This window comes from Pezoporus wallicus, unplaced genomic scaffold (assembly GCF_028554395.1).
Source record: "Pezoporus wallicus isolate ANWC-B61680 ecotype Strahan unplaced genomic scaffold, APGP_CSIRO_Pwel_v1 contig_8272, whole genome shotgun sequence".
Taxonomy (NCBI): domain Eukaryota; kingdom Metazoa; phylum Chordata; class Aves; order Psittaciformes; family Psittacidae; genus Pezoporus; species Pezoporus wallicus.
Window position 1 is genome coordinate 258583 of NW_026637305.1, and position 24488 is coordinate 283070.

At 43.3% G+C, this 24488-nt stretch overlaps 1 protein-coding gene across 2 annotated transcripts; it reads right to left on the bottom strand.

Moving 5' to 3' along the window:
- Window positions 1–614: 614 nt before the first annotated feature.
- Window positions 615–24401, bottom strand: LOC130596777 (HUWE1-associated protein modifying stress responses 1). 2 transcript variants are annotated; one of them, XM_057404728.1, is made up of 4 exons: window positions 23946–24400; window positions 22974–23054; window positions 18598–18873; window positions 615–3548 (listed from the first exon to the last, which is right to left on the bottom strand). In XM_057404728.1, exons 1-4 carry the CDS (start codon window positions 24163–24165, stop codon window positions 3304–3306), a joined length of 822 nt encoding a protein of 273 aa, XP_057260711.1. In that variant the 5' UTR covers window positions 24166–24400; the 3' UTR covers window positions 615–3303. The 2 variants fall into 2 exon arrangements, with proteins under 2 accessions (XP_057260711.1, XP_057260712.1); XM_057404729.1 differs by lacking the exon at window positions 22974–23054 and having other exon boundaries at window positions 23946–24401.
- Window positions 24402–24488: the final 87 nt, after the last annotated feature.

Here is a 24488-nt window from a genome sequence, read left to right on the forward strand (position 1 = left end):
TTAACAGCATGCCCCAATTCTTAAAATCTTCATTAGTCGAAAACCAGAAAGGCAGTGGAGCTGTGCTGAACATTTACCATCAAATGGTAAAAATCCTACTCTGCAGAACCAAATAAGCCTGTCGCAACTGGCACTAACCAGATCTTGGTTTGGGTTTACTGATGGACTGTGGTACCTAAGCAGCCCAATTGAGTTTCTATTACTCCAGCTGGATAAACCACATTTGGAAGGAAGTTGAACTGCAGGACTTGAGTTTCAGTCAAAATCATTTTTGCATTACTTTATTGTAATACAGATTTAACATTTAAAACTTATTAATAAGCCAAGCACAGTAGCTTCAGTGCAGGATGTACTTTACGTAACTTGCCGCACATTCATGTTAGATCTGATGTACATGGAGAAGAGACTGGTCAACTGTATGATTCATAGGAGAAAGCAAAAGCAAGCACCTTTTTACCAAACTAAACAGTTCATGTCAGTGTTTCTTACAGAAAATCAACTCACTTCTAGCTTCAGGAGCTACAGTTTGGATAAGAGCTGAAAGCTATTTCCGGAACATCAATCTTCTACACTGGCACAAGAAAAAGTCTTCAAAGCAAAGGTATGGGACTTCCTTTTTATTGTTTTTTTTTTTTAAGAGACAACCTGTTCTCCTTGTGTTTACGAGGTGAATACATGCAGTTTTGATCATTCTGGCAGAGGTTAACAAAGAGCAAACAACAGTGGGGGCTAAACAAAAAGCAATCAAAAAGTTGCCAAATATTTAAGGTACAAGCCAAAAAAAAAAAAAACACCAATGCAACCAGTTTAATACCTAAGCCCGCTTTCTTCCAAAGAAAAATGGCACAAATTAATCCATACGCCAGACAAATTTAGTTTTAGATGATACTAGACAGAATTAATGCTTCAAAGCATTAACAGGATTTATTTCACTGCAGGGAAGGGAAGAAGTAATTTGAACAGGCTCTGTGTATTGACCAGAAGCACCCTTACAGTTCAGTCCACATATGCAGAACTGATAACGATGTGATGTTACCTTTACTCAGGTAATATTAAAGTGTTAGAAATCACAGAGCATAAGCATCTTACTTGTACAAGCCAGTTAATGAATAAACAGAAGAGCTGAAAACTGGTTTTCATACATGCCCTTCTCCAGATTTTTCTTTTGGAACAGAAAAATCCCTCCGCCAACAGCCCAATAAATACTAACAGATGTATTTAGGTACCATCTTCAAAAATCTGTTGAAAATGCAGTCTCCAAATGATAACTAGCTTTATGCGATACTAATATCTTACATAAGTCTTATGAATTGTCATTAATAGCAGTAACTGAAATTAATGTATACCAAGTCTCCAGGTGATGTGCAAGTTCAGCTGTGTAACACAGGTGGAGGTTTTGAACAGTTCTTAACATCTTGCTTTGGACAGGTCTTCAACTTGTCCCATAGATTATAGAACCTCTAGGCTACAGTACTGTGCAACTGTCAACATCTTCAAGAGCTCTTCAATGTAAAGAAATTTGATTGAAGCACCAAACAGCAAGATCATGCTCTTAGTAGAGCGCCTTGAATTCTGAGAATTTTAGGCATCACTGCTGTCTTGCCTTGACTACAGAACACTAATGAGAGGACACCAGGGTAAAAAGGAGCAAAAATTCAGCGAAGTCCGCTTCAAACAGGGAATGTAATACACAAAAAAAGTCTGACTCCACAAGCATGTAATCTAAATTCTTGAAGAGTTGTGTATTAACACAGAGCTCAAGGTGCCTTAACTTAGCTAGACCACCACAATTTATTAATACTATGAATCCAGCATAGCTGCATTTCATCCAAGGGTCAGCCTCTGCTTCCAGTTAAAGCATGCATACCACCTCACTAAGTACCCCTTTCCCAAATTTCAGGTTTGGAGCTCTTCATTTTCTTATTTCTCCTGTATTACCCCTTCCCTAAATCTAGAGCTTTAGAGACTCCAGAGCTCTCCACCAAAGACTTGTTGCATCTACATGTAAAAATACTTAGGACACTCTTCCAGCCCAACACCTCTTTCACCACTCAGAAATGGATTTGCAGCAGATCAGTCTTGAGCTCTAGTTCAGTTTTAGATTATGCTTAAGTTACAGCAGCCAGAGTTCAATTCTATGAATGTAAGCTCAACACAGAGAAAGCCATTTATCCTTTGTAATTCATCTTTATGGCATATTTATCCAGAGATTTATAATCAACTTCCAGTTTTAAATTATTTTCTTAGCACTTCAAAGAACCTGCCATCTCCTTCAGCAGGGAGTGACATGCATCACACAGAATGTTAAGTTAGTCCAAGTTTCAACAAGTTTCAAGACCAGAAGTCTTACTTGTTAGAACACACCTCTTTTCCAACTATTTCCCCTCATTCCCACCCCTTCCCAGCAATGGGCAATTACTTTACAAGAAATGTAAAATGGGATACGGTGCACACAAAACCTACCCCTCACTAATACTGAACAGAAAAGCCTATTTTCCAATTACAGGACATCCTTCTCTAAACTTAGGTCTGCACTGGTGCAGTCTGCACTGTTTTAAGATTACCACAAGGATAATACCAATAAGTACATATATTTTATTAAACCAAATTAAAAGCCTATGAAGTTAATTGGGGAAAAGTTTAATATTGCTACTTCAGAGCACTAGAACACACAAAGTGAATCCTTGTATTGAGTCAATATTAAGTATTAATTGCATGACCATCATAGCACCTCTTAACATTATCACACAATAACCAGTTATCAACTGCTTTTAAAACTAAAAAGGGTACAGTCCAATATTTATAACTTGCACACTGTTACTATATAGAAACTAGGTGCGTGGTAGTGCTGCAAAAATGGAAGCCTGCAGTTTTGACAAAGATGCCAAGTCATGTTGTAGACAATTTCAGTCAAACTGGCAATACTGTTTAAGCTAATAACACAGCAAGAAATAAAGGACAAAAAAAAAAGCATTTTATAACCAAATAAACATCTGAAATTTCCTTTCCCTTTAAGAATACAAGTAAGGTCACTTTTAGCCTTGGAACAGGATACATGTTTGCCTATGATGATCTTGCTAACTACTACACAATATCTGATGTCCTCTGCTAAGAATATATTTTAAGAAAGCTGCAGTTACAAGAGGCATCTAATGTAATATCTAAAATTTCCTTTATGGCAATTATTGAATTCATTTGTCTTAAACAGTGAATATGGAAAGATGGCCTCATGTTTCCTTTTCAATAGTACTCTGAGGATCAAGTGGCTTTCAAGCAGCATGGTGGGTTTGAAGTTTTTGCAGTTTAGATCATTCTGTTGCGTTTATGAGTTGGTGAGTCTGTAATGACATCGCCACACTGGGCTGAGGTACGCTTTCTAGTTCCACCATTGTCCAAGTGGAGTGCCATTTCTTCTGATATGAAAGTGTTCAAATCAACATCATGAAGTCCATTTCTCCTTCGACTAGCATTGGAGCCACTGCTTACGTGAGTGGGTGAGCCTGGGGTACTTGAGCGAACACTTATACTAGCCATTGCACCACTGAGACCTAGGGAGAAAAAAAGAGGAAGGATTTAGGTCAGATAGTAAAGAAAAGTTAGTTTCCCATGTGTGGCAGAAGGGATGACACTTATCTGACTTCTAGAGGCAAGTTAAAGGCACTTCATCCTACTATTTGTGCCACACTTCCTCATAGTCCAGACCATACCTTCCCAGCTTTTAATCCATTTAAGTATAACAATTACCAGAACTGCTTCTTATGACATTAAGATAAGCTTATACACCAAGTTGTAACAGCACATTGTAACAAATGCTAGCTTCATAAACATGACATGCTGTTCAAAATGTGTACATACTCAGAGCAGACCACTTCAATGTAAAACACTAGACCAGTAGTTACACAGAAGGAAAACCCCCTACCAAGGATATCCAGGTTGACCTGATTTGGTCTTGTTTCAACCACCACCACTCTGCTCCCTTTCACTGCCTCAGTCACTAGGTCTAAAGAAAAATGCAGTGTGACAGATCTGACAGGTACACAAGAGCTAGTTTGTAAGTTAAAGCTTTATTTCATGGCTAACACTATCAGCCAAGACATTAGTATTACTAGAATTCAGAAGAGCACTTAAACAAGCCAATGAGACAATCCCCCAAATTTACTATTGACAGGTTGTTCCAAAACACTTGTCACAGGTACCCTGCAAATACTTCAGTTTGAATTCAGATTATCAAAGTGTTTAACTAAAAGAGAAGTTTGTTTCATGTAGAAATAAGGCTATAAACAAGAAAATAATGAATTTCATACTACATACTTCATCTTCTGCAATGTTGCTATTACAACTGTGCAACAGTAGGACACTAAAATTCAGTAAAGGCTAACATATGAAAGCATAACAACTCTTGTCAAACTGGAATTCAGGCTCTATTTGTAGGAACACAGGAGCTCAGAGGTGAGACAAACATCTTTGCTGTCATAACTGCTTCAAATCTGAGTAGTATAAGGAAAGTACAAGAGCATCTGTTGGCCTTAGAAATAAACTATCAAAGCTAGTGTCAAGCACAAGTCACACAAAAAGATGAAGAGCGCAACAAGATCTACATCTGTGTATTTTTCTAGCAATAAGAACAAGTGAATGTTAAGCTGTTCAAGATTTGCCTCAGTAACTTTCAAAATCATGAGCCCCAACGTTCTCTCCAGTCTCAAATATTCTATACCTCTGTCCAGCCACCATACACCCTGTTTGCAAAACCATTTAATACATAACTTCATATATAGTCAAGGCAGTAGCCAGAACTCACATGCTGACAAGTAAAGCTTAACCTATCAGCGACTGGCAGGCCAAATAAGCCTCTTCAGAGGCTCTGTGAAGAGAGGACTACTAGAGCTATTAGATCAGTTGCTAGAAACATCAAATAGAAGGTACATTCTAAAACCATCTGCAGCAATGTCAGGTTACATTACAAGTCAGGATAGAACAGGCCAACCTGTATCACTGTTGAAAGAACATTTGAAGCTTAGATCTTGTAACAGCACAGGCTATGATTGGGCATTGTACAACCACTAGCAGAACCAGCCACACGTCACTGATGCTTCCCTTAGAGCTTTTTGCTTACAGTTCTAAGTGGTGTCCCAACAACTCAGAGGCATGGTTTTAAGTTTCACAGGGACCCTGCAGATTTTAACATTAAAATCACCTTTCATTAACAGCAGAAAGTATTTGAACAGCAGAAGCTGTCTTAGTGAAAAGGTAATTCAGAAACAAGGTTTGTTCTAGCACTCCCAGGATTAAAGTCAAGCTTAAACTCAAAACCATTAGGAAAAGAGGTTCCTATACATCTACCAAAGAAAGTAAAGCCAACTGATGACACAGATGTATGATCAAATATATAATTCTGAGACTACAGCTGGGACAGGCCACCAGCATGCAAAAATCACTTCACAATTTAAAGACAACAGCAAGTTCCACTTCAACAGGCACAACATACATTAGAAAAAACTATTTATCCTTCACATTTAAATGGCAGAAAAACACAGCGCACCGGAAGTTTCAAATCCAAATTGACTGCAGAAATTTCCCCCACCTTATTATTCCAAGCTCTGGACACAAGTTTAGCATTGTACTTCCACTGAGAATCAACTATTTACACTACTTACCAGTCATTTACTCTTACATAACGCATAAACAAATGGCTAATATACCGAGTTCCATCAGGACATCTTTGCATTATGTCTGTTGCCCAAGTAAGGAGAGAAGCAATATTCAAAACAAACCCCAAAATTGAAATGCCATGTGAGAATACATTTTTTGGCATCACTCAATAACTATGTTGAAGTAAACCCTTTTCAATAACAAGCATTTTTTTTAAATAGTAGATAAAGCTAGAATTAAAAGATGTATCTGTAAAATGCTACAGCATATTCTTAAACAAGCTGTAAGGTTCACAAGCAATGCCTCAAGCAGGCATTGACTTTTCAATATTTAGGAAATATTGAATGACTATATTTAAATACAAACAACCTTCAGGAGATAATCAAGAAGTTCAAGTCTTCCATCAAACCTCGTATCAGAAGCAGAGGAGCTTTGAAATATTACTGAGATAGGAGTGCAAGAAAATTGTATCAGTACATGGACTTCCAGTTGCAGTTTAATCTTGCATCTCATATAGGCACTTAATACTGAAGTAGTGAGTAACAGTCATTACCAAGTATGCTAACAGACTGAGTGACAATTTGGTATCAGTTACCGGCAGTTAACCATATTTCACAGCACTACACATCAATCCAAGAGAGCAGAACTGTCAAACGAAACATTTGGATCAGTTTAGGATGGGGTAATCAAGCTAACATGGAAGACTCTGAAGGAAAATTCAAGGCATGCACTGAGATACCAAATTGCCACTTCATGGAAACAACATCTTTGAAGACACTCAGCAATGCAATTGAGAAGATCTACTTTTGTTGACAGGAAGCATCTTTCAGGAACTGTGATCCACAGTTCATTTTTTCTTGGAAAATTGTTGTAATGCAAAGAAGAATCCTCAAAGACCCATTTACTGTGAATTATTCAGAGTTTCAAGTTTTCAGTGTACTCAGTCCTCTTCCCAAAGTATTTAAACCATTTAAAGCAGTAAATCAAGCAGAAGTAGATACTAGGAAATAGTAAGATGACTGTTGGCAACACTATTTCATAACCTCAAATTTCTGTATCATGATTAAATGACCTAATCACAGGCACATCAGTTGTCTATACAACAGTATAGAGATTCAAACAGCTACTTAAATAGAACTCATGACCACCTCTTAAGCCTCACACTCCTTTTTAAAGGAGATCTTGCCATGTGGTGCTTTCCTTTTTTACTAGAGGCCTTCAAGAGAGACACATGGCACTCTCTTCAAACTTCAAAGGACTGAAGTGGAGGGCATATCTGAAATATTCTGCAGTATTCTCATTCCTGCCATATCTTTCAATCATCAACAATATGGAATTCACAGCCAATAATTTCACAAAGCACTGTTTTTATGTGAAGCTACATTCTAAGTCATTACAATACTAGCAGGAAAAGCTGCAGTTTATACACTATGACCAATAATAGCTAATTTGTAACTAAGTACTCTCCAAAAAGTATCAAGTTATTCCAATGCTTGGCTAAAAGTCTGTTTTATGGAGTATGAAATACTTAAGGTAGATAAAGCTGCCAACATTAGCAGGTTTATCAATACTGGCCTAATAAACTGCAAGTAGTATTTTATATGCACTGTAATTCATAATGGATATGGCTATTCAGGCCACTACCACCAAATAAGATATGGCATAACTACTGTTCAGTATAGTAACAGCATTACCTATTGTTTTCCAGAAGTTTTAATCAGGATGTATCAAAACCCATTGTCGTGGTTTAAACCCTAGCCAGACAGCTTGTTCACTCACTCCCATTGGGTGGTGCCGGGCTGAGAGCAATCGAGGGCCCCACCCCCCACCACAGGGCTCTCCCCTTCCCCACTCCAGGAGGGACAGGGAGGAGGATCAAAAGAGTGCAACTCCCACAGGTTGAGACAGGAACAGTCCAGCAACCAGTGTACAACACAAATCACCACCGCTACTACCAACAACAACAATAAGAGAAAATAACAAGGGAAGGGAATACAATACCACTGGCCAAGAAACGAGTCCCACCCAGAAGCCCGTGTCCTTCCGGGTAACTCCCAGGTACCCCCCACCCCAGGCATGACGTGCTGTGGTATGGAATACCTCTTTGGCTAGCCTGGGTCAGGTGCCCTGTCTCTTCTTCCTCATGGCTTCCCCTCCTCCCTGGCAGAGCACGAGCCTCACAAAGTCCTTGGTCAGGGTAAACATCACTTAGCAACAACCAAAAACATCGGTATCACCAGCACTGTTCCCAAGCTGGAAGTCAAAACACAGCACTGCACCAGCTACCATGAAGGAGAAACATGACTGCTACTGCTGAACCCAGGACATTATCCACCCCTTATTCCATACCATTCACATCATGCTCAGATCCCACATTTTCAATACACCATCGCTCTCCCACATATATACATCCATATACACACAGACCAAGAGAAAGAGATCATTTTCTTACTGCATGGACCAATCCCTATAATGCTGCCGAGTCCATTCAGTCCATGATGTCAGGTTCCATCTCTTGTAACAATCTTTCAGGGCAGGAAAGGCTGTGTGCAGTATTGGATCGTTGCCTGCTGATGCTGGTCGTTCCTTTACTGCAGAACTCATCCGGTTCTATCAAAGTTCATTCTCTGTTGGGATGATGGTTGCAGGGAAGTCAGGGCTAGTCGCTGGTGACCTGGAGGCATCTATTTGATGAGCTATAAAAGTATTACACAGCAGGCAAGAGCATACAATTAAGTTCGTTGGCCGTTTTCCCCTAAAATCAAATCCCCTTGAGGTATACATCGGACTTCCCCATCTTCCCGCATTACCCACCAAGTATATCCAGGTCCCTGAGCAAAAGCAATCCCACGAGTGGGTTTGCCTTTACCTGAAGCAGGAATAACCCAGACTGTCTTCCCCAGCAAATTCTTCATATGCACCACAGGAACTTTGTCCCCCTCTACAATATGTAAAAGTTCTGACTGGGCTGGGCCAGCCCTGTTGGCAGATCCTCTGGTGTTGACCAACCAGGTGGCTTTTGGTAAATGTGTACCCCAATGTTTGAAAGTTCCCTCACCCATTGCTCTCAGTGTAGTTTTTAACAGCCCATTGTACCGTTCGATTTTCCCAGAGGCTGGTGCATGGTAGGGGATGTGATATACCCACTCAATGCCATGCTCTTTGGCAGAAATATCAGTAAGGTTATTCCGGAAATGAGTCCCATTGTCTGACTCAATTCTCTCTGGGGTGCCGTGTCACCACAAAATGTGTTTCTCAAGGCCCAGGATAGTGTTCCAGGCAGTGGCATAGGGCACAGCGTATGTTTCCAGCCACCCGGTGGTTGCTTCCACCATGGTAAGCACATGGCGCTTGCCTTGGCGGGTTGGTGGCAGTGTGATATAGTCAATCTGCCAGGCCTCCCCATATTTATACTTCAACCATCGTCCTCCATGCCAAAGAGGCTTTAACCGCTTGGCTTGTTTAATTGCAGCACATGTTTCACACTCATGAATAACCTGGGCAATAGTGTCCATTGTTAAGTCCACCCCTCGGTCACAGGCCCATCTATATGTTGCATCTCTGCCCTGATGGCCTGAAGTGTCATGGGCCCACCGGGCCAAAAATAATTCACCTTTATGTTGCCAATCTAAGTCCATCTGAGCCACTTCAATCTTAGCCGCTTTATCCACTTGTTGGTTATTCTGGTGTTCCTCAGTGGCCCGACTCTTGGGTACATGGGCATCTACATGACGTACCTTCACCACCAGGTTCTGCACCCGGGCAGCAATATCTTTCCACAGTGCAGCAGCCCAGATGGGTTTACCTCTGCATTGCCAGTTGCTCTGCTTCCATTGCTTCAACCACCCCCACAGGGCATTTGCCACCATCCATGAGTCAGTACAGAGATAAAGTACTGGCCACTTTTCTCGTTCAGCAATGTCCAGGGCCAGATGGATGGCTTTCACCTCAGCAAACTGACCCGATTCACCCTCTCCTTCAGCAGTTCTGCAACTTGTCATCCAGGACTCCATACAGCTGCCTTCCATCTCTGATGCTTTCCCACAATACAGCAGGACCCATCAGTAAACAAGGCATACTGCTTTTCACTTTCTGACAGTTTATTATATGGTGGGGCCTCTTCAGCACGCACCACCTCCTCCTCTGTTGACATTCCGAAATCTTTGCCCTCTGGCCAGTCCATGATGACTTCTAGAATGCCTGGACGACTGAGATTTCCTATTCGAGTTCGTTGTGTAATTAGTGCAGCCCATTTACTCCATGTAGCATCAGTTGCATGATGTGTAGAGGAGACCCTGCCTTTGAACATCCAGCCCAGCACGGGCAACCGGGGTGCCAGGAGGAGCTGTGCTTCAGTGCCAATCACTTCCGAAGCAGCTCGAACCCCTTCATAGGCTGCCAGTATCTCTTTCTCAGTTGGGGTATAGCTGGCCTCAGATCCTTTGTATCCCCGACTCCAAAAGCCGAGGGGTCGACCTCGAGTCTCCCCTGGAGCTTTCTGCCAGAGGCTCCAGGTAGGACCGTTCTCCCCAGCTGCAGTGTACAGTACATTTTTTACATCTGGCCCGGTCCAGACTGGTCCAAGGGCTACTGCATGAACTATCTCGCGTTTAATTTGCTCAAAGGCTTGTTGCTGCTCAGGGCCCCATTTAAAATCATTCTTCTTCCGGGTCACATGATAGAGAGGGCTTACAATCGAACTGTAATTTGGGATGTGCATTCTCCAGAACCCCACTGCACCCAAGAAAGCTTGCGTTTCTTTCTTATTAGTTGGTGGAGACATTGCTGTTATCTTGTTGATCACATCTGTGGGGATCTGTCTACGTCCATCTTGCCATTTTATTCCCAAAAATTGAATCTCCTGTGCAGGTCCCTTGACCTTACTCCGTTTTATGGCAAAACCGGCTTTCAGCAGGATTTGGATTATTTTCCTCCCTTTCTCAAAGACTTCTTCCGCTGTATCGCCCCACACAATAATGTCATCAATGTATTGCAGGTGTTCTGGAGCTTGCCCCTGTTCCAGTGCAGTCTGGATCAGTCCATGGCAAATGGTAGGGCTGTGTTTCCACCCCTGGGGCAGTCGGTTCCAAGTGAACTGGACACCCCTCCAAGTAAAAGCAAACTGTGGCCTGCACTCTGCTGCCAAAGGAATGGAGAAAAATGCATTGGCAATATCAATCGTGGCATACCACTTGGCTGCCTTTGACTCTAGTTCATACTGAAGTTCTAGCATGTCCGGTACGGCAGCACTCAATGGTGGTGTGACTTCATTCAGGCCACGATAGTCTACTGTTAGTCTCCATTCTCCATTAGACTTTCGCACTGGCCATATGGGGCTATTGAAGGGTGAGCGGGTCCTGCTGATCACCCCCTGACTCTCCAGTCTACGGATCAGCTGATGGATGGGAATCAGGGAGTCTCGGTTGGTGCGATATTGCCGCCGGTGCACTGTTGTGGTCGCAATTGGCACTTGTTGTTCTTCAACTTTCAGCAACCCCACAGCAGAGGGATCTTCTGAGAGACCAGGCAAGGTGGACAGCTGCTCAATTTCCTCAGTCTCCAAAGCAGCAATACCAAAAGCCCACCGGTACCCTTTTGGGTCTTTGAAGTACCCTCTCTTGAGGTAGTCTATGCCGAGGATGCATGGAGCCTCTGGACCAGTCACAATAGGGTGCTTTTGCCATTCCCTCCCAGTCAGGCTGATTTCAGCCTCCAGCACAGTCAACTCTTGGGATCCTCCTGTTACTCCAGAAATATAGATGGGTTCCACCCCTTGACAGCTTGATGGCATCAGGGTACACTGTGCACCGGTATCTACTAGAGCCTTATACTTCTGTGGGACTGATGTGCCAGGCCATCTGATCCACACAGTCCAGTAAATCCGATTGTCCCCTACCTCCACCTGGCTGGAGGCAGGGCCCCTCTAATGGTCATCACAGCATTGGACACATAAGTCGTGTTGAAAGGGATTATTCTTTGTTATCACAGGAGCTGGAGTAAAATCAGCTCTTCCACTCCATCTGGGAAACTGCTCACCAGAGACTGAAGCTGTAGCTCTCATGGGACGATCAGTCTTGGCCCTTGCTCCCCTCTTCAGTTCACTCACCCGTTCCTCCAAAGCTGAAGTAGGTTTTCCATCCCACTTTGTCATGTCTTCTCCGTGATCCAGCAGGTAAAACCATAGGGTACCCCGTGGTGTATACCTTCTGTATCTCCTCTCTTGAACAATAGGACGTCTTTTGTTAATAGCTGAGACGTGTGTTGGTACACGTGAGGAGCTGGATAAATCAGATAGATCGTCCCTCAATTGTTTGAGGTCCTGGGACAGTTTTTCCACAGCTGAGATGATGGAAGGGGTGAGATTGTCTTCGAACTCTCGGAGTTTATGAACCATTTCATCCACTGTTAGTAGTACTATGTCATTCCAGGTTACTGTTGCCAATGAATGGGCATATGATGACAGTGCATTCCGTGTAAGTTTTTGCCACATGGGTCATGTACATTCAACTTCATCTGGATCTATGGGTGTATCCCCGTTATTCAGCTTGATGTGATAGATCATCTCTACGATGGCTGATTCCCTCAGAGACTGGATGCCTTTGTCTATAGTAGTCCACTTGGCCGAACGACTCATAACATCATCCTTGTATGGAAACCTTTCTTTCACAGCTGCCAAGAGCCACCTCCAAAGGCTGAGGGACTTTTTCTCTCTTGCAATTGCTTTGTCAATTCCCCCTTCTCTAGCAAGTGATCCCAGCTGCTTGGCTTCTGTACCTTCTAGCTCGTGACCATCGGCCCCATTGTCCCAGCATCGGAGTAACCAGGTGATGATGTGCTCCCCTGGTTGATGGGTAAAATCTTTTCACATATTCTGTAGCTCAGTTGAGGACCGAGGTCGAGAAGTTACCTCTTCCTCTTCTTCTTCTTCATCATGTGATGATGACTCCCAATCAGATGCTAGACCAGGTGGTTAATTCATTGTTTCTTCATCTTGCTTCACCCTTCTTGGCTCTTTTTTTGCTTGTTCTCTTGCATACAGGGGCAACCGATATTGGTACGAATTGGTCCTCTGGTTTGGCTGCAGTGATTATCACTGTGGTTTGAGTAGCAACTGTACTTGTTGCTGGGGGTGGTGTAGCTGCTGTGCTTGGAGCTGGGGTAACCACACTGTCTGTTGCAGTCAAAGTTTGAGCAGCTGCTGTACTTGCCACTGGGGTAGCTGCACTGTTCATTGCAGCCAAAGTTTGAGTAGCGACTATACTTGTCTCTGGGGGTGGTGAAGCTGCTGTGCTTGGAGCTGGAGTAGCTGCGCTGACTGTTGCTTTGCCCTCAGATCCACTGACATTTCTTTTCCTTTTGAAGGTGCTGGAGAGTGTTGAACAAGGCCCTGTAAGCATAGGCCAAGCCCCAGCACGTTGCCATGATTTCTCCATCTCTGATATGGCCAGAATGACCACACACCTCATTTAAGTGTTTTACTAATTCTTCTGGACTTCGCAGTTGTTCAGTAGTGAAATTCCAAAGTACTGGAGGAGTCCACTGACCTAGATACTTGCCCATACTATCCCACACGCCCTGCCACTCATGACTGTCCATCCTCAGGGAAAATCTCTTGGTCCTCCTACATCATTGTTTGACCCCAGACAAGACTCAAACCTGACTCTGCTTAAGTCTTGAAATCAGTCGTGGGCAAAACACACTCTGTACACGTGCTAGCATGGTGATTCCCATCACTATCAGCAAACAAGTCTCAATAGCATTAAAAGGTCATTCAAAACTTCAAAACTCTCAAATGTAAATGGTCTGGGGGGAGGACTGGGAGGGTAAAAGGATGTCTCCTTCTCAGGTGCTGAACCTGAGAAGGAGAAAAAAGATGTGTAATTGCTAAGCACTTCTATTATATACCTCCCAAAGTATAAAGGTGGTGACCACCCTGGGAACATAAGCCAGATCAGTTTCATGATCAATGATTCTATTGTATTACAAGTCATTACGATAAAGTACAATGAGACAAAAACCTTAGCCCAAGCCCCACACTTGAAAAACACTAATACAGCAAATACCGGATGGAAGTAAGATACAATATACTGAAACTGTGAGATCAAGAGGAACAACCTTGAGAGCCAATAAATCAGCATTGTGATGAGTGACTATTAATCCGGTCAGATCTATTGTTATCTCAACCCCTCGGGCCCCACACTGAGTGCCAAAAAAAAAAACTGTCGTGGTTTAAACCCTAGCCAGACAGCTTGTTCACTCACTCCCAGTGAGGGGTGCTGGGCTGAAAGCAATCGAGGGCCCCACACCCACCACAAGGCCCTCCCCTTCCCCACTCCCAGAGGAACGGGGAGGAGGATCAAAAGAGTGCAACTCCCACAGGTTGAGACAAGAACAGTCCAGCAACCAATGTACAACACAAATCACCACCGCTAACACCAACGACAACAATAAGAGAAAATAACAAGGGAAGAGAATACGATACCACCGGCCAAGAAACGAGTCCCACCCAGAAGCCCGTGTACTTCCGGGTAACTCCCAGTTACCCCCCACCCCAGGCATGACGTGCTGTGGTATGGAATACCTCTTTGGCTCGCCTGGGTCAGGCACCCCGTCTCTGCTTTCTCACGGCTTCCCCTCCTCCCTGGCAGAGCATGAGCCTCACAAAGTCCTTGGTCAGGGTAAACATCACTTAGCAACAACCAAAAACATCGGTATCACCAGCACTGTTCCCAGGCTGGAAGTCAAAACACAGCACTGCACCAGCTACCACAAAGGGGAAGCATGACTGCTACTGCTGAACCCAGGACACCCATTCACATTTAAGTGTGACTGAAGCAGGAATTAGGTAACCTCAGATAGCTACAACACAGCATGCAAAGAGATCCTTGTCGCTCCTGTCTTATACTTGCCCTTTCACATTACTGCTCAAAGAGCAAGTTCAGCAGTACCTACCAACACTGCAACTACGATAGCTGTACACACACACATACGCCCTTTAGCTTAAACTTTCTCAAAGCAAGTTGAACTCTGTTCTCCCATCCCCTCTTCTACCAAGTGCTGCTTCTCCACCCTGGTAACAACTGCTGATGTCTTACATTGCAGTTTAATACTTTGAGAATAAAGAGGCCTAATGGAAATCAAAGGTTCTTTAAAAGGGCCAAGCCACACTCTTACAGGCTAGAGCAAGGGCTTCTCCCATTCCAAAGAGACTGAATCACATGAATGATACACAGCAACATTAAATCTAAGGACCAAAAAAACAAACCCACCAAAAAAACGCTACCAAAAAAAAAAACAAAAAACACCACCACCACCTTAACACTCCCTTCACTGTGGTGTTGCCCATTCATTTAATTTGAAGTTAAGAATGTTCACATCTAATATATTTCAGCATTGCATTCCCAAGCTTGCTTCTTCCCCTTACTCAAATCATGGCATTTTTCTCCTCTTACACTTGGGAGAATCATTTCTAAAACATGGAGCACACCCTAAAGTAAAAGGCCAAAGCATTATTTCAAACATGGACTGTGCACAGCTACCAGCACAGCAAGCCTTCATATATTGGCTACAGACGGCAGCAAGTGACCTGGCACACACCAGCTTTTGGGAATCTTATGCCTCTTTAGCTCAGTTTGATGCAATTCGGTCATTTGAAAGTCTTCTCCTACAGAACTGGATATGGCAATACACATCCAAATAGTAGGCAAAAATACACCCGTATCCATGCTAACTCCAATTACATATTCGGGAATGGTGAAAGTTAAAAACTTGACTCTGTGATGATAAACAATAAAGGTATTTGTCTTCTACCACATCTTAAAATGTCTCATACTTAACATCCAATTCTTTAAATTCTGCATCATCAGGTGCAGAATTGCTCAAGTTTCAGAAAGAATTTATTATCTTGAGCTAGCTACTCAGCTTCTCTTGAAGCCTTTAATTCAGGTATCCATACTTCAAGTTTCCACCAATTCTGTTTCAAAGGTTACCAATCAGTACAACAACAAAGCTGATATTAAAGGCAAAGATTTTATTTTTTTTTACATTTGCCAGAGTTCACACTCTCAAGAGATTACTTAAACCCCAAAACACACTCTCAAGTACCCTTTAAGGTACACACTTAAGGTAAAGTATTCAGTAACAGCTGCACAGCATACATGCCACAGTTTCAAGAAAAGGTAGATCACATACACCCTAAACATTCTTGTGTTGACATAGTTTTGTCGTGATCATTTTACTTTTATCTACCATAAAAAGTCTTGAAAGCAGAACAATAGAGAAGTTTCCTTACAGCACACAAAGACTATGATAACATCACAAGATTAAATACTGGGTTGAAAATCCCTAGCTTTGGTTAAACTGCCAGCTACTTCACAGAGCTACATTATAGGTCAGATATAATGTTTGAGGTAAAAGGCCAAGAAACCAGTCTTAACAGATTTCTTTCCAAATGCAGCATACAGTTTTCAGATTGTACTGATAGATTTTTTCAGATTGTTTCAGACTGTACTCTTCTCTGATGCTTTTGTCTACGGAAATATACCTAGAACTGTGTATTCCAGGAATTATAGTTACTAACTACTTGGTGACTACAGCTTCTATCAAAGTTTTAAGACTTGATTGTCAACAATTTACATGTTATTTATTTGTTAGTTATTTCTCCCAAAGAGCAAGATCAGCAAATGCAGCACCATGGTCTTATTTTGACAAGTGCATGAACCAACTCTGGTTTCACCAAGCTTTATTTGGTGTCACAGATTCACACCTACTCCTGCTTCATTAAAAGAAGTCTTGCTCAGGGCAGCAAAACCCTAGTATTATCCCTTAAATCTAATCCAGCCCATCCATGTTACCAATAAGTGACACCATTCCCACAGGTACCCTACCAGCACAAAACAAAGCCTCAAAACAAAAGCCACAAAACATTCCAGTCAAAGTGCCCCTTAAAGCCTTAAGCCTGATTACTTACTGAGGCTGCCACTCACTATCACCAGGTTGTATCCTCACAGTATCTAGAAGCAGCAAATCACTGCCAGAAATGAAGATAAGCATAGCCCTAAAGAGGGCATTCATCTATACACACCTGAAGATCCTACCGAGGTTTCAAAATCAAAACACAGTTTCAAGAAGCCCTATGATAAATAGAATAGTTTGGGAGATTATCCATGATTTCATTAATGATAAAGAGGGGGAGAAGCTGGATGAATGTAGATATTGTAGACAATAACCTAAAAACAGCCAAGTCAAGCACAAGCCTAGTTACCAAAGGCTTAGCACAAAAGCATCTGTGTCAAAGACTAGACTGAAACAGATACCAAGGGAACTTAATTCAGAAGGTGACCGACATTAATCTTGTCCACCAGCTGATGAGGGGAAGAGTGCATTTCTAGCCCCTGCAGTGCCAGAGTGGGGAACTTCCTACAGTCCTAACAACCCTGTATTAGGTTATGAAATATGAAAGAAAACTTTATAGCATGGGAGTCTTGAACCACAAGGTATAGAGAAGTGACTTCCATGAACCACCTCTATACAAAGTAGATGCTAAGAAACAACAGTACATGAGAGGTATATTACCAATAAAAACGCCTGAGTTTATTCTGCTTGAGAGCTCACTGTGCTGAAGCAAGTCTACTTGCTTACTTCCACCTGAGAGTAAACTTTTGCAGTTACAAAGCCAACTGCATGCCAGAGTCATACTGTCAGAAAGCAAGATACTTTAAAGAGGGTGTATATATCAGGTGAGAGCCTGTTTCTGCAGTTCACATGAAACTAGCTTTACCTACTGAAGAAGCAGTACTGGTGCACAGAATTCTCTACCCAGCTTCCAATATGAGGAGGAAAACTGCCAAAAACAGCATGACCAGGTGGAAACATGCTTGATTTAAATGGCAACAGAGCAGCCAGCAAATAAAACTAGAATTAGGCTGTCACCTAGACAGTAACAGTGTCTGGTTTATGTATCTTGAGAAACCACCATAGCACAGCAAAAGCAAAGACTGCATTTTCAGGAATCCACTCATCTAATTAACTCATTAATTCCATACCCCACACAAAACTGAAACAGTAAAAGTTTCCTTTAAGTTTCATAAGTAGTACTTCTAGATAGTTTGACTTTTTCTGCTACCTTCTAGAACTTTACATGGTATAAACCCTATGGGTGAGTTGCTTCATTTCACCTCAGGAACAATTTAAGCAAATGATAAAAATGTTCCTAATAGGTAATAGTCCAATATAGAATAAGCTACCGAATATTGAGATCTGAAAAGGAGAAGAGATACACCACCATCGTTGTTGGTGATGGCAAGGAAGGAAATTCAGTACAACACTGGAAGACACCTAAGCCTGAAAGTGAACTAGAACTAAGTTCTAAACAGGACTAAATTACTGCAGTGACATGCAAGTGAGGTATCCTTTCTAGGGTACTTGAGGTAGAATGCTAAACACCACATATCCAGCAAATAACAAACGTACAACAGTGAGGTATAGTACCCCAGAGACAGACACTTCACACATTAAATTCCCTCTCCAACTTCACAAAAATTTGCTAGTTACTTGCTACTAGCCAAATCTAACATTTACCAAGTTGCTAGCATAGTATTATTTTCCAAATACTATCTGCTTTAGCATTGGTATAAACGCCAAATCTGGTCAAGCTTCAAACACACTACCAAGAGTTGATACTTAACTGTTGAGTTCACTGCTGTAGAGTATTAGAGCCAAACCTCATTTTTATCTTTTCTTCATTCAAAATATTGGAATATGCGCCTTTTTAGTAGCTAGTATGCCTTATACATGCCAACACTGACTCATTCTCGAGGAGAATGAAACCTTCAGCTGGAACATCAGGTACATGATATGGAACCAGCAATGGCCACAAGCCAGACATGCTTTAACCACCTGCCCCCCAAAATTTTAACCAAGTAGCATTAGAAAAAAAAATATTGTTACCATGCAGAGCTATGGCTTCACGGAAGGGTTGCAAATCAGTCTCTACAGATGAACTAGTTTCTGTTGAAGTAGCTCGATTAGGGGATACTACAGTCAGTCTTGGGGGAGCTCTAGAATTTCTTGGAGGAGGAACTTTTCCACATAGGAAGCTGATCAAGTCTTCTCTACGAATAGTTCTTCTGCGTTTTTTAACCCAAGCTAAGACATCCTTATTCCGACGCTGATAGCCAATCTGAATTCCTACATCAAAGCTTCGCTGATGGACATCCACACTTTCTGCAAGGAGACAAAAAAAAAAAGGTTTTCAGCGTTACAGATATAGCAACATATAGTATGACATACCAGTGACGCTGCCTCCTGTCAACCATGGGGAAGAAGTAATTCTTCTAAAGGTTATTGTAACACAGTACCAGGTTAGCTGTAACAAATTAGCTATGAAACCTGAAAAGGGTATTAGGTAGAGTTGCATCCCCTTTGCAAATCAGAAAGTCAACAGCAACTTAAGCACCACCAAAACTGCATTTACCATACTTCAGGTCAGTACAACAGCACCTTTTATGACACTTATATTGCCACTAAAACCATACTTTGAGTTTGTCAGTCTGAGGATGGTACTCAAATCAACACAATGCACTTTAAGAGACATACAAAGTGCACCAGGACAGCCAGGAAACCCCACAAAGAAATAATGGCTTTGATTCTGGTAGGCAAAGAATTTTCAGGAAACTCAGACTTCTTTAGAGTTCCTCTCTAGTTTCTAGTAGAAGAACTAGAGTTCTTCTAGTTTCATCTGAATTTCAACTGCAGAGACAATTCACTGGAGGACACAGTTTTAAAACTGGTTAGAACATAAGTGTCCCCAGTGCCTTTTTATTAGGTAACATACCATTTATAAAAGAAGGCTAAACAGTTTCCTTCCCCACTTAGACCCCATTGAAAATTTTACATACAGAAGTTTTAAGCACATTATTTGCAATTAATCCCTCTCCAAAATGCAATTCCATTCTCCATTAGTATAACTGGTAACATCAGTGACAACTGTGTCTGCAAGAAATACTTCAATGCCTCGTAAAACATTGCTTTCAAAGTACTGAAGATTGTACTAGCTTGAGTACACTTCAGCCAACAGCAACAAGCCAGACAAACTGTATGGCTCAATTATGTACTCAACTCTGCCCTTCCTGTTCAGCATAAGTTTTAGAGCCTTGTGAACAGCTATTTTAGCTTTATAATAATTACTGCCATGTTGCTCTTGCTCCTTTAAAAGACACCAACATATCCACTTCAATTCCACTTTATTTCCATAATTAATCTGGGAGAGCCAATTTAAGACAGCTTTTTATGTACCTGCTCTACCAACTGAAGTCCAACATAAGAGGCATTTGCCCAGAAAAATATTTGATTTATTTAAGAACAGCTGTCCAAGCTATTGGTTTACAGGTGAACAATGACCTACCTATCTAATCTGGTTATCACAGACCAAAAAAAAACCATGAAAATCATCATTGTTAAGTCCTATTTTGAGTCTTCTGTTCCAAGGCACCACTGCAATGCTCCACAGAAGAGACCAAAATCTACACTAGCAGAAAGCAGCCTTTCAAACATAAAACATAGTGAAAAACCATCTCAAAGTGATAGTTTCAGGGGGGGTTTATAATATAAGCAACACAGGTACACTGAGAAACTAACCTGTTAAGTGTACTTTTAAGCACTCCAAGAGTATTTTGCCTATGCTGCTGTGTAATCAAAACGCTAGAACATTTACAAATGCTAATTCTTGTGAAAGCAATGGCAACATGACAGACCATTCCTCCAGCTATTTGATACTCCACAGAAGCTTAGACTCTAATACACTCACACTAAAAGCTACCTAAATACTTTGGAGCCAATATGAAAACTGACAATATTCCTTTAATCAAGTTCCAGAAATACAATGAGAAAGTCCTTCTGTGAGATTAGGAGCCCAGCTTTACAACAATAACCTCCTTTTCTTGTATATGAGAATGCCTTATAAAGGACTTAACTAGTTAGGAGGTCAAGCTCACTGACTGCTGATGCAGCCTGGGCAAGTTTTAAGCATCATGACTCTAGGAAACAGATTTTTATGGTAAAAGCTACAGCTACTTTGTATACAGAAGTTAAGCTGGCAAAATACAAGCATTCAAGCTACACACATTCTGAAAATTGACATTAGCAAACATTCAGTTTTATATAAAAATAAGGTAAATTACAGGTTTACAATTCTTATTCCACCATAAACCCAAGACTTCCTACAGTGGCCTTAAATTCTGAATCTTGCATTACATGTCATGCCTTCACTTATTCAGTGCAATCTGGAAGACAATCAAATATCTTTAAATGCAGCCACCAGCACCAATCAGAACCATTCATGATCCAAGACCTATTCAGTGTGGTCACTTGGATGGTATCACTCATGGTATTAAGCTTTTTCATCTATTTTCAGGAATGAAAAAAAAAAAGCTGACATTCAAGACATGGTATTATCCTTACATACTACTCCTCATGTAGTTCTTGTTGTAAAGAATTTTGACACCTCAAAAATCCAAGCATTCCTCAGATCAGAAACTAGTTGACAGGGCAAGAGGCAGTTTGTGGTTAGTTTACCACACCAACTACTTCTCCAGTGTTTTTACAGAGTCCTTCAAAACACAAATGTTACTGAGCTTGTCAGAAACAATATTTTCAAAGAGCCATGTTCATCACTAAGGAAGGCAAAACCACATTTAGAGAATTCAACTTATCTGGTAGGCCACTATCTAGCTGATTCTACCTGTGTTCTCAACAAATTTCTACCCATTTGGAAGCAGAAATGTAGAATTGAAAGACAGCAGTTCTAAGTAACAGAGGTACTTCAGCACCTAAAGGTCTGCTTGAAGGAAAGATCTGTTTCAGGTGTTGCTTTCTAAAGCATTACATTACACCTGACTAAAGACAGCTTCCTACTTAAATTCTAGTTTCCCTGTCACCACATACACACTCTTCTGTTAATCACATCACTGCAGAAAAATAAGGTTTAGTTTTGCCTATAGCACAAGTAATCAAACTATTTAATGAAAAAACAGCCTAATTCTTTGTAGTAAAGATGCTGTAAGGAAGTGCAATACCATTTGTAAAAAAAAAAATAATACTAAAATTATTCCAGGCAATTTATTGACACTACCTGCTGCTACTCTAGCACCATGCTCAAGTGACTCATGTCCCAGACCACTATCTAGTGACCCACTCCCTCAGGCCAAGGCCTACCCTGTTATATGACATGCTACCCCTTTATGTGACCTGTAATATACACTCAACACTTAAATGCACTTTCTACAGAAGTCATATCTGTCAGAGAGGGTTATGCATCCACATTTCTCCACATTTCTTCTTTGCTCTGTTCTCATCTATTAGAAACCTGTTCAGCTATCACAAGCACATTACTAAGTTAAACTGCTTACAGCAAATCCAGAATGGGAAAACTGGAGACAAATGAAAGATGCAGACGGAGCTATAGGTAATGCTGTACAGACCAAGAAAAAAAAACAACATCCTACAACTCAAAAAAAAAGTTTTATTTTCCTAGAAATGGAAGGCTAACATTGGGAATCACACCATGCCAATTTAAGCTTCCACTGATCTAGATATCATTTCCATGCAGTTTTGGGTTGGTTTTTTTTTGTTGTGTTTTTTTTTTAAACACACTAGTAATCACTGTTTCCTCTGCACACAAGAATTCTTGTGACAACCTAAAGAAAAGCAGGGCTCAGAAACAGATACTCACAGATTGGAACACATAGGAAAACCGCACTATGGAACAGCCACATGCAGAGTGCACCCTTACCACAGTTTTGGCTAACACTGCTTTCTTACAGGCACCCTGGCCACAGTCATAGCAACATTCTAGCACTTAGACTAGTAAGCTTACTTAAGAAGCCACACTGTTACAAGATGACAGAACTTTGTCACATACATCTACACAAAATTTTATAAACACTAAACCTAAACTACGGTTCACTACACCATGAAAAATACAAAATGCAGGACAGCGCAGTACTCTAATAAACTATTGCATCTTCCCTTAATTCACAACCCTGCACCACATATTATAAATATCCTCTTTTGAGACTCATGAAGTAAAAAAGCTTTTAAATTATTAGTCACTGACATGAGACAACAGAAAAGATTCAACCACTGTCAGCCAGAGGGGCCCAGGGAAAACTTTCAAGATTCAGGAAGCAGTCTCGGCTTAGATTTTATCAGGGTGAATAAGAGACATTAACAGGTCCTGCTTATGAGTAAGCCGGGGCAGGAGGCAGAGTCAGGCCCGGCTCAGCAGAGAGGGCTGCCAGGGCAGCAGGGGGAGGGCAGCCCCTTACCTTTGTAGAGGTTGGTGACCGCAGTGGCAGCGTTCTGGAAGGGGACCCAGAGGGAGAGCCCCGGCTGCTGGCACACCCGGTCTGCAGGGAGGGAAGGACACACGCTGTTTATTTTGGAGTCACCAACTCCGAACGGCCATGTTAGGTTTCGCCATTTTGTTCCACCTTCGGAAGGCAACTCGGGATCCGGGCCGAGAAGGGCGGGCCGGCAGCGGCCCGGGCCCAGGACCGGCGGCAGTGTTGTCCCCAGCCTGCCGGGGAAGCCGCCTGCGCGGCCCCCACCCGCAGCCCCCACGGCACAATGGGGCCGGCCCCTCACTTCGCCATTTTGTCGGAGCCTCTTCCCTGGGCTGGGCGTCGGGAGCCGCCGCCGGCAGGGCCGGGCTTCCCGGCCGGTCCCCACCCTCCCCGTTCCCGAGGCCCGCCGCTCCCCTGGCATTCACAGCGCTCCCCCCGCCGGCCAGTGCCCTCCCGGCGCGGCCCCCCGAAGAGGCCGCTTTCAGCCGGGGCGACTTGCTTCCCCGGGGCCTCCGGTGCAGGGCCGAGTCCCACCGGCAGCCTTTGCCCTCCCGTGCCAGCCGGGGTGGGGTAGGCCGGGCTAACGCCAGAGCCAGCCCGCGGGTATCGCCGGCCCAACTGTTCCTGGGCCTGGGCTGCCCCGCTAGAGGCCGCGAAGGGCGATGTCCGAGCAGCGGCCGTGGCTCCCCCTCACGCCATTTTGTTTTCCCGTCTGCCTCCATAGACGGGCGCGGAGCCCCCAGGCCGGAAGCCCGCTCCTCCCTTTACCCAGGCCGCCACATCCCCTTTGTGCCGTCGCGGCCCCGTTCCCACCCCACCACCGGCGGCTCAGTGGCGCCCACCCCGCCGTCACCTCCCCGGGCCCGGCCTCAGCCCTGAGCGCACCGCGCCCGGGCTCCACCGCCCGCCAAACCCCGTCCGTCCGTCCCCCCCCACCTCTCCCGCGACGCTCACCCTTGTAGAGCTGCGCCACAGCGGTGGCCGAGTTCTGGAAGAGGTGCCAGAGCTTCTGCTGCTTGTGCTCCGGCTGCGCCGCCTCCTCGTCTTGCAGCTCCGGAGCCAACGCCTCCTCCTGCTCAGCTTCAGCCAGGCACTGCCTCTCCCACTTGCTGAACCAGTGCTCGGGCCCGTGCTCTTGGATCTCCGCCTCGCCTTCTTCCTTCTTGTCCTCCATCCTCCGGCCGGCTCCGCAGTCCTCGCCGCCGCGCAGGCTCGGCCCCGCCACTCAGACGCGCTCCCCTGATCTCCGCAGCTGGGCCACCTCTACCTCACTCCCATACCGCCGAGCACCGACGCTCGACCGCCGGCTCTAAACACACTAAGCGTCGGCACCGCCCCGAGCGCAGTAAAACCCCGTCGGAAACGCCCGGGAACGTACCCCCGTCCAAAAACCGCCCCCAAAATTCGATTGGCAGCTGTTACACCGGCACCCTTCATTTGAATGGCACCTCCGGCTCTCATTGGACAGCCAGCACGTCAATCATGCTGACGTCAGAA